Raw genomic sequence first — 13,959 nt, 5'->3', positions numbered from 1 at the left:
AATTTGCAAATATATTTCCTCTCTAGTAGTTTGTAATTTGAAGACTTTTTCTTACTGAATTAAAAATATATTGAAGGTGGAAGAAAATACTCATTTAATCCATTCCCTCCTTTTTTAGATGAAAAAAACTTGTATTCTGGAAGATTATTCAGTTTGTGCAATGCTATTAGCACCGCAGTATTAGCAGAATTAGTACCTCAGTGTCATGATCTTCACCTCAGATAGTTAGACATTATTAGCAGTTCCTTGGGATAAAGATTGGAAAAGAAGTATTAAAACATTTGAAACTAGGATATCCATAGTTAGAAAAAAATAATTTTTAAAATTTTCAAACAGTAATTCAAAAAGAACCAATTTTTGTGCCTCTAAAGTACATTAAAGGAAATAGGAAAACAAAAATGTTTAAATTGGCATGTGAAAATGTAAGACTCACTCTTTTTCCTAAGTAAAAGGATGGAGAAAGAAGAAAAGAATATGTTGTAACAGTTGAATTGTACTGTATTGGTCTGTCATGTTTCCCTTTGACTTTTTTGTAAACCCAGGAATCTTCATTTATTTAATAACGGTACAAGAGATAGAAAGATACCTCCTTTCAGTTGAGGTGAATTAATACAGTCTTCCTCCATGTCAAGCTCTTTAACTGTACAATTGTTTTCCACCTATTTTTCCTTTAACTTCCCCCAACGTGGCTTTTATTCCTCCTGAAATTGCACAATAGTAGGTCTCAAACAGTATTTTTATCGTTTAATCTAATGGCCTTTTTCTGTTTGTATTTTCTTCATTGTGGCAGCAACTGCTGCTGAAAAAGCATTCTTTTTTCCTGATACTTCACTTAGTATGCCTTTATTGCTTTCACTGTTAATTTTTCTTAACTGTTAATAACTGTATACATTCTGCAAGATTTAGTATTGACCCTGACCTTAAGTATGCTTTTTAAACTTAAAAATTAATTATGTTTAATGGATTCAGCTATAAATTCTGTTCTATAAATATTTACTTGCTAAATACTCTCTGAGATGCTATGAACACAAAACACATTGCCCACCTTAAACCACATTCAGTTCAGAGGGAGGTGAAATACAAGCTGGTAGTTATCATGCACAGACAATGTAATAGTGCTGTAAGTATCAGATTTTCTTTAGGAGCATAGAGAGGACATGTCAGACAATTTGGAGGACAGTTTGGGATCAGGAAATATACCCTAAAAGGATGACACTTGAGTTTTAAAGAAGGAATTTAAGCCAGGCTGATGTCATTTGAGGAATATTCTAGGCAAAAGTTACAGCATAAAACATAGTTAATAAGTAAGAAACAACATAAGATAAAGCCTAAGTGTATTTATATTTGGAATGCTTAAAATACGAAGCAAGGATTGATTAGGAGGTATAGCCAGAGGGGCTCAGAACCAAAAATATACCATGTTGAAGGGCTTGCCCTTAACCCCAAAGGCAACCCGGAGCTTTTGACACATATTTTAGTGGGGAAGGGATAGGGTCAGATATTTATTTCATATGATATATTAATCCAATAGTTCTGTAAAGAATGATTGTGTTAGTTATCTGTTGATATATGACATATTACACAAAGACCTAGTAGTTGAAATACTGCACATTATTATTTTATAGTTTCTATAGTCCAGAAATATGGGCATGGCTTCTTGAGCTTTCTGGCTCATGGAATGTAGCAGTCAGGATCCCAGACTTCAGTCATTGTTTCCAAGACTTACTTGGGAGTAGAATCCCCTTCTAATCTCACTCTAGTGGTTGCTGGTTCCTTTTAACTATGGGACTGAGGGTCTAGTTTCCTTTTAAAGGTACCCCTTGGTTGTTGCACAGGACTCTCTATAGGACAACTCGGAACATGGCAGCAATGAGGGAGCAAACGAGAGCAAGAGAGAGTAAAAAGATGTAAGGTAGGGTCTTTTAAGCTATTCTTGCAAGTGATCACTTTTACTATACTCATTTCATTAGCAGTGAGTCACTAAGTCCTGTCTCCCTATGCAGATGCACACTCAAGGGGAGATTACACAAGATTACATGAATACTAAGGGCAAAAGTCATTGGGAGCCATCTTTGAAGCTGCCTATCAAGTAGATATGAGGAAATAAGATTAGAGGGCAAGGAACCACTTAGGGGGCTGTTATAATAATCCAAGTGAAAGATAATGGGGATTGTTGTAGACATGCATAGTAGAATGAAGGGGAAAGGATGATGTGGGTGGAAAAATACTTAGGATGTGAAATCATGTGAACTTGATTTAAGCTTGAGGGTTAGAAGGGAGAAGAGGGGCCGGTGCTGTGCCGTAGAGGGTAAAGCTGCCGCCTGCAGTGTCGGCATCCCATATGGGTGCTGGTTCTAGTCCTGGCGGCTTCACTTCCCATCCAGCTCTCTGCTATGGGCTGAGAAAGCAGTAGAAGATGGCCCAAGTCCTTGGGCCCCTGCACCCCTGTGGGAAGACCCAGAGGAAGCTCCTGGCTCTTGGCTTTTGATTGGCAAGCTCTGGCCATTGCAGCCAATTGGGGAATGAATCATCTGATGGAAGACCTCTCTCTCTCTCTCTCTCTCTCTCCCCCCCCCTCTCCTTCTCTCTCTATGTAACTCTGACTTTCAAGCAAATAAATAAATCTTAAAAAAAAAAAAAAAAGAAACAGAAGGGAGAAGAAGAAATTAAGAATGACATCTGATTAATTATTCTTGGTTCTTAAATCATTGATTAAAGAAGTTTTTACTTGAATATGATTGAAACTCCTGTTCACATTGAGCTTTTTATCATTATTACTGCCATCCCCTGCATGCTTTCACTAATCTAGTTTTGTCCTTAACATCAGTGTCCCTGTCTTTTTGATTTATAAACCAGTAACCAGTTATTTCTGTTTGTTTGCTTTTCCTATTTGTCTCTGTTTCTATTGTTGTCCTGCTTATCCAAATACTTATCACTGTACACTTAAAGGAAATCAGGAACAGTTTCCTAATTTCTTTCCTGTGTCCTTTTCTTTAATCCAGATTCATAGCACCTAATATCTGTATATATATATATATATATATATATATATATATATATCCTTTATTCACTCAGCAATTATCATGGGCCTCCTTGGGAATATAATATTGAGCAAGATAAGCATGTCTCTTTTCCTGTAAGTCTTCATTTGATTCATTTCATTCCTTTCCATCTGTCACAAATACCACTAGGGTACACTTCAGCTTCTTTTTCTATGAGACCTTCCTTGAAAGGCATATGTTCCTTTATCTCTGCCTCCTGTGTCCATTATCAGGAAAAGTTTTACTTTGGGAATTTTGAGATTCCGTAAGCTTAAACAGTGAGAACTGGCTATATCTGACCTCTCAGTCTACTGCAAGAACAGTCACCACTCTGACTTATTGGGATTACCTGGAAAGCATTTTAATCTTTATTTTTTCCCTAATATTTAAATTTTTAATTGACACATTAAAAAGGGTTCATATTTATGGGGTGCCATGTGATATTTTGGTATATGTTTATATATATTGTAAAAGGTACATCATACCAACATTTATCATTTCTTTATGGTGAAAACCTTGAGAGTCTTCTAGCTTCTTTTTCAAGAAAAATATATAGCCTGTTATCATTATAATTATCTGTTGTTACACTACTGCGCAGTACAACTTAACAGATCTTACTCCTATTTAACTGTAACTTAGTATCTCTTAAATAAGCTTTCCACATCCTTCCTTCCGTGCTATTGTCTGCAGCCTCTGGTAATCACCATTCTGATCTCACCTGCTATGAGATCAACATTTTTAGATTCCACATGAGTGAGATCAGATCATACAATACTTGCCTTTCTGTGCTTGGCTTTTTTTATTTTGCGTGACCTCAAGTTCCATCCATGCTGTTGCGTATGAAATATTTGATTCTTTTTTTATTTTTTAAAAATTTATTTATTTATCCAAGAGACAGAGTTACAGAAGAGGGAGAGACAGAGAGAGAGATCTTTCATTCGCTGGTTCATTCAACAATTGGCTGCAAGTGCCGCAGCTGGATGATCCGAAGCCAGGAGCCAGGAGATTTTTCTGGGACATCCAAGTGGGTGCAGGGGTCCAAGCCATCTTCTACTGCCTTCCCAGGCCATTGGCAAAGAGAGCTGGATTGGAAGAGGAACAGCCGAGACACAAACCATCGTCCTATATGGGATGCCGGCACTGCAGGCAGATGCTTAACCTACTATGCCACAGCACTGGCCACAAGATTTGATCCTTTATAATGGCTGAATAGTGTTTTTTTGTTTTGTTTTGACAGTGGATAGTGAGAGAGAGACTGAGAGAAAGGTCTTCCTTTTTGCCGTTGGTTCACCCTCCAATGGCCACCGCGACCGGCGCAGTGCGCTGATCTGAAGCCAGGAGCCAGGTGCTTTTCCTGGTCTCCCGTGCAGGTGCAGGGCCCAAGGACTTGGGCCATCCTCCACTGCACTCCCGGACCATAGCAGAGAGCTGGCCTGGAAGAGGGGCAACTGGGACAGAATCCGGCGCCCCGACTGGGACTAGAACCCCGGGGTGCCGGCGCCACAGGCAGAGGATTAGCCTGTTGAACTGCGGCGCTGGCCTGAATAGTATTTCATTATGTTTCTGTACCACATTTTCTTTATCCATTCTTCAGTTAATAAACACATAAGTTGTATCTGTTTCTTGGCCATTGTGAATAGTGCTGCCATAAATATGCAAGTGCAGATCTCTCTCAGAAAGTCATTACATTGGAGTCACTCTCATTAGACCATTAATTGTTTTATATACATTTAATCATCCAAGTATCTTAAAGCAGTAGTTGCAAAAACTGGTTGAGGACTAGCTATATCACAGATGCAGACTTTGGGGTTGCATCCTTAGGGACACTGAGTTTACTACCTCTGTGGTTGTAGCCAGGTATGTATCTGTGTGAGAGTATGAGTGTGAATGTGTGTGTGTGTATTGTATTTATTCATTTGAGAGGTACATACACACGCACACAGCCCCCATCTGCCGACTCACTCCCTGAATGCCCACAAGGGTGGAGATTTTGGCCAAGCCAAAGCTGGGAGCCAGAAATTAGGTCCAGGTCTCTGAGATGGGTAGCAAGGACCCTAATGCCTCTTGGGCTGTGCATCAGCAGGAAGCTGGGCTCGAGCAGAGGAGGGAGCAAAGCTGAGGCAGTATAACTTCGGATATGGGTATCCTAACTACTTGGCTGAATTCCCACCCCTATGTTTTTTAAATGGTGAAATATAACTGATAAATAAAAAATTTTGAAAGATATTGAACTGATATACTAGTATTTTTTTTGTTTCCTTTAGCTGTACTAGTAAGATAAATGCATGTAAATATCTAATAATATTTATTTTCTAGTTGACCTGATAGGTTATTTATCTTGGAAGACTCTGACCACATGGAGTAATATTTTGAATAACAGTTAAATACTTGCTGTATTTAGATTTTAATTGATCCAGTATTTTTCAGTTTTATGTTTAGTTTCTTCTACATTGATAGAAGTGATAATGTGAAAAATTTGGAACACTGACCATAGTGGATTCTTTTTCCTTCTATTATTCTGATAAATCTGACATTCTATAATAGGGAAGTATATTTTTACTTTCTTCAAAGATGGAATTGTAATAATAAACAAATTTGTTTTCTTCTTTTAGTGTCATTCCTCTCTTAAAAGAATCTGTTGGAGTATTAATGCAGAGAACTCCTCCTTTGTTGGAAAATACTCTGCCTCAGTGCTATCAGAGGGTGAGTTTCAAAGCTTCCAAACCATTGAATTTTACGTTGTTTCCAAACTGTTTAAGGTTTTCAGTTTTCATAAATATGGGTGCAATCCATGTGTAACTTAGTATTTCATTCAAGATTGAATGTTGACAATAAATGTCATTTATGCAAACCAGAATAAAATCATCTGAAAATATTGAGCTTTATCAAAGAAAATGTGATAGAAATTTTTCTCTTCTAGAAATTGAGCAATTTTTTTTTTTTTTTTTTTTTACAGGCAGAGTGGACAGTGAGAGAGAGAGAGAGACAGAGAGAAAGGTCTTCCTTTTTGCCGTTGGTTCACCCTCCAATGGCTGCCACCGCCGGTGCGCTGCGGCCAGGGCACCGCGCTGATCCGATGGCAGGAGCCAGGTGCTTATCCTGGTCTCCCATGGGGTGCAGGGCCCAAACACTTGGGCCATCCTCCAGTGCACTCCCGGGCCACAGCAGAGAGCTGGCCTGGAAGAGGGGCAACCGGGACAGAATCCGGCACCCCTACCGGGACTAGAACCTGGTGTGCTGGCGCCGCAAGGCGGAGGATTAGCCTATTGAACCGCGGCGCCAGCCTAAATTGGACAATTCTTTTAAAAGACACAAGGTGAAGAGCAGATGATATTTATTCAGTATACACTTTTTAAATATTTATTTGAGAGTCCAAGAGAGAGAGCACTCCCATCTGTTGGTTCACTCCCCCAATGCCCACAAGAGCCAGGGCTGGGCCAAGATTGAAACCAGAAGCTAGGGACTCAATCCACTTCTCCCATATGAATGGCAAGAACCCAATGACTTGAGCCATCACCACCGCCTCGCAGTGTCTACATTAGTAGGATGCCAGAGTCAGGAGCCAAAGCGGGTATCAAACTTAGACACTTGTCAGTGTCACTGACAGGAACATCCCAATCAGTCATCTTAAACTCTAGGTTAATTGAAACCTCCAAAATATGGTTTTTGATTTGCTACTTTGTACCACATATTGTACCACATATTCTTCTAAGACACTAGGGACATAGTGGTAAACAAGTTCTTTTTTTTTTTTTTTTTTTTTTTTTTTGACAGGCAGAGTGGACAGTGAGAGAGAGAGACAGAGAGAGAAAGGTCTTCCTTTGCCGCTGGTTCACCCTCCAATGGCCGCCGCTGCAGCCGGCACACCGCGCTGATCCTGGCAGGAGCCAGGAGCCAGGTGCTTTTCCTGGTCTCCCATGGGGTGCAGGGCCCAAGCACCTGGGCCATCCTCCACTGCACTCCCTGGCCATAGCAGAGAGCTGGCCTGGAAGAGGGGCAACCGGGACAGAATCCGGCGCCCCAACCGGGACTAGAACCCGGTTTGCCGGCGCCGCAAGGTGGAGGATTAGCCTATTGAGCCACGGCGCCGGCTAACAAGTTCTCACTGAGCTTACAATTTAGTGGGAAAACACAGACACTAAACATTAAATTGATAAGCAAGAACACATTAGTGATAGTTACCATTATAGAAATAAAATAGTGTGATGCAGTAGCCTTGTAGATGGCTACATTAGATTCACTGAAGGAGTCATAGTCAAGGAAATTAAAACCTTGATGACAGGAAGCATTTAGCCATATAAAAATCCTGGAGAAGAATGTTCCAGACAATAGAAAATGCTAATACAAAATGCTATGGCTGGAGCTAATTTAATGGGTTTGAAGAACAGGAAAAAAGGCCATTATGGCTAAAATGTAATGATAAATAAAAGGAGGAGTGACTTAAAATGTTGGGGAGAATGACAGTAACCAGATCCTGTAGGGGTATACCTTATAAGAAGCTGAGATTTAACTCTACTTCAGTGGGAAACATTGAGAATTTTAGGGTACTGAAAGTATCATAAATCTTATATTTTTAAAAGATTATCCTGCTTGTTATATAGAGAACAAATTCTAGGGAAAATAAATACTGAGAAAGCTAGTCATGAGGCTTTTATCATTTAAATTAAAAAAAGTGGCTTAGACTATCATTGTGTGAAGGAGATAAAAGTACATTTTGGGGGAGCCAGTGCTGTGGCTTAGATAAATCCATCTTCTGCAGTTTCGGCAACCCGTATAGGCTCTGGTTCGAGTCCCAGCTGCTCCATTTCCAATCCAGATCTCTGCTATGGGCTGGGAAAGCAGTGGAAAATGGCCCAAGTGCCTAGGCCCCTGCACGCATGTGGGAGACCTGGAAGTAGCTCCTGGTTCCTGGCTTTGGATCGGCACAGCTCCAGCTGTTGCAGCCATTTGGGGGAGTGAACCAGTGGATGGAAAACTTCTCTCTCTGCCTCTGCCTCTCTGTAACTCTGCCATTCAAATAAATTAATAAATAAGTCTTTTTTAAAAAGTACATTTGGGGCCGGTGCCCCGGCTCACTAGGCTAATCCTCTGCCTTGCGGTGCCGGCACACCAGGTTCTAGTCCCGGTCGGGGCACCGGGTTCTGTCCCGGTTGCCCCTCTTCCAGGCAAGCTCTGGTCTGGGAGTGCAGTGGAGGATGGCCCTAGTGCTTGGGCCCTGCACCTGCATGGGACCAGGAGAAGCACCTGGCTCCTGGCTTCTGATCAGCACGATGCGCCAGCCGTAGCGCGCCGGCCGCAGCGGCCATTGAAGGGTGAACCAACGGCAAAAAGGAATACCTTTCTCTCTGTCTCTCCCTCTCTCACTGTCCACTCTGCCTGTCAAAAAAAAAAAAAAAAAAAGAGAGAGAGAGAGAGAGAGAGAGAGCGAGCGAGCACGTGTTCAGGAACAGACCCTTTAAAAAAAAAGTACATTTGGGATGGTTGTGGAGGTGAATTATATTAACAGAGAAAAAGATGTATTGACTCACAACTTGGTAGATACTAGGTAGATTGAGGCTGGGGTGGTAGAGGTTTGAGGATGGAAAATGGCACCCCCAATTGAATTTTATTTTGATATGTTAAAATTTAAATGCCTATTGTATTTCTAGGGGACATGTTTGTTAAATAGCTGGATATGAAGATCTGGAAATTAAAGGACATAGGAGTAACATCTAAAACATTAAGACTGGCCAGCGCCGCGGCTCAATAGGCTAATCCTCCACTTAGCGGCGCCGGCACACCGGGTTCTATTCCCAGTCGGGGCGCCGGATTCTGTCCCGGTTGCCCCTCTTCCAGGCCAGCTCTCTGCTGTGGCCCGGGAGTGCACTGGAGGATGGCCCAAGTGCTTGGGCTCTGCACCCCATGGGAGACCAGGAGAAGCACCTGGCTCCTGCCTTCGGATCAGCGCGGTGTGCAGGCCGCAGCACGCCAGCCGCGGCGGCCATTGGAGGGTGAACCAACGGCAAAAGGAAGACCTTTCTCTCTGTCTCTCTCTCTCACTATCCACTCTGCCTGTAAAAAAAAAATAAAATAAAACATTAAGACTGTAAGAGGAGAGATTATAGTTTTATTCTCTTAGCTCTAGACTTGGATCATGGTTGGGAAAATCAAGAAGGGGAGTGATTAGTAAGGGAGCTGGAAACTAAAAGATGGTAGTGTTACAGAATTGAAGTAGAAATTGATCAACTGTGCTGAATAATTCTGTGTAGGTCAAGTAAGGTAAGAGCAAACAAATGATTGTTGACTGGCATCATGAACATCATTACTGTCCTTAATAAGAGCTGTTTCAGTGGCAAATGGCGGGAAGATCATGATTTGAGTAGATAAAGGAGAAAATAAATTGGGGAAGTAGAGATAGTGGCTACTAATAACTCCTTTCAATAATATTATTGTTAAAGGTAGCAGAAAAATGAGTTGATAGCTTGGATTTGGATGAAATTTTGAGAGTATTTGCTTTTAAAATAGGATATTTTAGAACAGTTTTATCACATTGAACATTCCCAAGATAATGCATGTAAATATACTAAAATCTGCACTATTGAATAGGCAAACCCTGGATTTTTTTTAAACTTGCTTTAGTTTTCACCCCCCCCTTTTTTTTAAGTTATCCTTATATTTGAAAGGTAGAATGACAGAGAGGGAAAGATAGAGAAAAAGAGAAAGATTTTTCTACCCACTGGTTCACTCCCCAAATCTCTGCAACAGCCAGGGCTTAGCCAGGGCTAAGGCATGCTAAAGCCAGGAGCCAGGAACTTCATTTGGGTCTCCCACATGGAGGCAGGAACCCAAGCGCTTAGGCCACCATCTGCTGTCATCTCAGATGCATTAGCAGAAAGCTGGATTGGAAGTGGAGGAGGGAGGACTCTAACTGGTGGTCCTGTATGGGAAGCAGGCATCCCAAATGTTGCTTAACCCACTGCACCACAAAGCCTGCCCTAGTTTTCATTCGTTTAAATAAATACATGTATCCAGTGATTTTTGTATTGCACAGCACAGTTCAACAGCATGTGATTACTGATAGGAACAATCCAACATAGAGAAAGAATTTGTTGATATAGTAGTAAAAGAGATTATTAAGGAATGAAGTTCTTGAGAAGGTGAAAGAAGAATAAAGCCCAAAGCAAAATGGATGGATTAATTGTAGATAGGAGCAGGGATACTATATCCCTTGAGGGAAGACACAAAGTGCTGACATATCTAACAGTTAACTGGTAGATTTGGTGAAACAGTAAGGGATTTTCTATGTATTTCTGTTTTCTCTCAATTCATAAGGCTGTGTAATCATGCAGAGAGATTAGAAGGCTAGTGGGAAAAAAGAAAAAATATAGAAAGGTCTTTTGAGTTATTGAAAGCAAAGTGTTGCCCATTCAAGCTTCGTGGTTATGATTTTAAGGTAGAACCAGTTACTGTAATGGTGCAGGAGAAAGGGACAGTTTATTAAATACATGTCTCTATTTCTCTCTCTCTCTCTATCTATCTATATATGTATATATATGTATCTATGTATGTATGTATGTTATTTTTTTTTTCACAATAAACTGCAGGGTGATGGCCTTTATTAAGGAAGCTTCCTTCTAATCATTTTTATCTAGTAACAAATAGATGTTGAGCTTTATTAAATAATTTTAATACCTCTTTTAAAATGATTTGTGATTTTTCTTCTTTATAAATTGAAGAATAACATTAACAGACTTTCTGATGTTAAACCTTTCTTTCCATTTTGAGATAAACTGAACCTCAGACATGATCTGTTCCTTTTTTTTAATGCACTATTGCATGTAATTTTAATTCATAAGATAATTGGTTTGTGATTTCTTAACTTTATTCAATTTGGAGGTCAAAGTTCTTTCTTACCAATATAAAATAGCAGCTCTTTTCTGTTTTCTCCAAAAACTAAGACAGAGGTTGTCTGTTCCTTGACAGTTTGCTCCCTAGGGCTGAGGGTTTTCTGAAAAACAGCTTTTTTTGTCACTTCAATTTTTAGTGGTTCTTTCACTTTCACTTTCACTTTTTTCTTAGAACATTTTCTGAATTTCGTTAAATGTATCTATGTTGTCTAGATTTTCAAAACTGTATTTTTATACATTTAATATATTATTTACTGAGCACTTACTTGGGCCAGACTGTCTCAATTGCCGAAGATACAAAACAAAGTTCCTGACTTTACTGAGCTTAAGTTCTGCAGGAGAGAGTCAAGAAACTGTATATCAGTTATCTAAAACTATATATGTTTTAAGCCAAAAAATAAAACTAAGCAGGCAATGCAGAAATGAAAGCATTGTAATTTCAGATAGGGTAGCAAGAGAAGGGCTTACTAAGATGACTTCAGTAAAGACCCAAACAAAGTGGATCCTGTAGAAATCTGAGGAGGAACAATACTCCAGGCTGAGGACAATAGCCAAGAATTCTGAGAGAACAGTGTGCTTTGCTTTTGAAAGAATGCCAAGGAGGTGAGGAAGCTGATGAAAAGGGATATAAAAGGAGGAGGAAGCATAAGAAATGCAGGTCCCTGTAAGTTATTGTCAAAGAAATTGGTAGAGTCCATATTTACTGATAAATTGTATAATAATTTCAGTGTTGAGGGGCACTTAACTAGAGCATGATGTTAATATCTGCCATTTGTTTTTCAGGTGCAGCAGTTACAAGGCGTTTACAGTTTACAAGAACAGCACTTCTGGACTTTATGTTCTGATGTCTATGTTGGGACCTTGAAATTAGTAGTAGCACCTGATGCTGATGCCAGGTGGATTTTAAGCCAAACACATAACATTTTCACTCAGGTATGGCTTTATTGCTAACTTTTTTTAAGTGTCTTAAATTTCATTATATCTACTAGTTTTCAAAGTGTCTGCTATTTAGAATATTAAGTACATGTGCTACTGAACTATGAAGTAAGCATAAAACTACTTTTTTTAACACAGAATAAAATTTGAGAGATTTTCATTTTAATTCATATTCTTAAGGAAGATATTTCCAATTTGCTCCTTGTTGTGCTGATTTGATTTCCTTCAAGAAAGAGTGGATTCCCTTTTATTGCTCATTCCCATAAGACATGTTAGATGCTGTTTGAAACCAAGAATTTTTTTTAAAGATTTATTTATTTATTTGAAAGGCAGAGATAACAGAGAGAGAAGATGAGAGAGAGAGAAAGATCTTTCATCTGTTGGTTCATTCCCCAAATGGCCACAGTGGCCAGGACTGAGCCAGGCTGAAGCCAGGAGTCAGGAGCTTCTTCCTGGTCTCCCACACGGGTTTAGCGGCCTAAGCTCTTGGGCCATCCTCCACTGCTTTCCCAGGCACATTAGCAGGGAGCTGGATGGAAAATAGAGCAGCCAAGATTCAAACTGGCTCCCATATGGGATGCTGGCACTACAAGCAGAGACTTGGCCTTCTTTGCCATAGTACCAGCCCTTGAAACCAAGAATTCTAAAATAGCATTTGAAATAAGAATACTACTTTGTTGGGACATTAGCTAAAAGCAGACTATTAAGTTTTTTGTTATCAAAGTCATAGTTATTATCTGTGAATGTTAATAATTTAATATGCTGTTGAGTTTTTCTTGATATAGGTTGAATATCTTTTAAGTGAAAGGATATTTAGGACCAGAACTTAAGAATTTTTTAAAATTCTGGCAAATTTCCGTAGACTTTACAACTTGAGCATTTGTAATCTGAAAAATCCAAATTCTAAAGTGTTACGAATTTTGGATTTTCAGGTTAGGACTACTCAACCTGAGTTTATTTAGAATCATCAATTAGTCAGTGTAGGGTCTGCAACCAGATTTTATAACAGTTAACTGCTTGTGTGGCTCTGAGTTAATGGGTTGTATGACTGATAATCAAGGTGATTGTTATGGTATTATGTATATATTGGAAAAACAAAATCATGTCAATAGCATCTAAAGAAAATACACAAATTCTTTTATTGGTCTAGTTTTCCAGAAACATTTGGTAAAGAAAAACCTAGACATTGATACTGCTGCCAGAATTATCTAACACATAGATCTAATGGAGAATCTGTTTCTATGCTTTAAAAACCTGTGATTGAAAACTGACATTCTGAGATGCCATAGGAAGTTTAGGATGTAATTTGTGTGTTGTTCCTAGCAAATATGTTTAGCTTGAACCTAATCATGAGCAAACAACCTGACAACTTCTATAAGACTGTTAGCCTAGATTCTTAAAATATGTCTATGTCATGTAAGGAAAAAATAGGTGGAGGATAATTCTAAATGTAAGGAAACTTGATAATTAAATGTAATATATGATCCTTGTTTGGATCTTGAATTGGGAGAAAAAAAGCCACAAAATTAATGAGTAATTAAAAAAATTTGGATATAATTATGTAAGTGTTAATTTCTTAGATGCGATATGGCATTGTGATTATAGAAGAATGTTCTTATTCTTATGAATTAATATCCCAAGGGATTTAATGCTAAAGAATAAGAATGTCTAACTAATTTTCAAATATTTTGGCAAAAAGAAAAATTACAGATAAATATGTGGAGGAATAAAGCAAATGTGGCAAAATGTTAATGATAATTGAATATAGGTGATGAGTACATTGGTATTGTATTATCCTTTGGCTTTAAATATTTTAAAAATAAAAAGTTGAAAAATTAAAACTTGATGTGGTCACCAAGATAAAGTCCAAACTTTCTGACATGACCCAGTTAATTTCTCAAGTCTTTCGTTGCCATGTCCTTTATACTCCAAACCCATCAAACATTGCACTTTTCTACGTAGGACAAAAATCCTACTCTAATTTAAAGGTCCAGTTCCATGGTTGTTTTCTCTGTAGAACCTTTAACATTTTTCTGGGCAGAATTACTTTGTCCTATGATACCTATCACATTGTGCATGTTTGCCTGCCCCCCACC

The 13,959-nt window shown here is 39.1% G+C and overlaps 1 protein-coding gene across 5 annotated transcripts in view; it reads left to right on the top strand.

Moving 5' to 3' along the window:
- The window catches only part of SLC30A7 (solute carrier family 30 member 7), a 96,006-nt gene that overhangs the window by 63,386 nt on the left and 18,661 nt on the right, over positions 1-13,959 (top strand). For all 5 annotated transcript variants that reach the window (XR_016210818.1, XR_011390547.2, XR_016210819.1 and 2 more), the window contains exons 9-10: positions 5,654-5,744; positions 11,711-11,860. Coding sequence is in view for 2 of the 5 variants with exons in the window: in XM_008264812.5 (XP_008263034.1) it covers positions 5,654-5,744; positions 11,711-11,860 (241 nt within the window). In the remaining 3 variants the exon portion in view is untranslated. The remainder of the gene's footprint in view (positions 1-5,653; positions 5,745-11,710; positions 11,861-13,959) is intronic.

Source organism: Oryctolagus cuniculus, chromosome 7 (genome assembly GCF_051225735.1).
Source record: "Oryctolagus cuniculus isolate XC-2025 breed Fujian yellow rabbit chromosome 7, ASM5122573v1, whole genome shotgun sequence".
Lineage (NCBI taxonomy): Eukaryota > Metazoa > Chordata > Mammalia > Lagomorpha > Leporidae > Oryctolagus > Oryctolagus cuniculus.
Note: the sequence above shows the minus strand (reverse complement) of the source record. Positions and strands in the feature narration are given on the sequence as shown.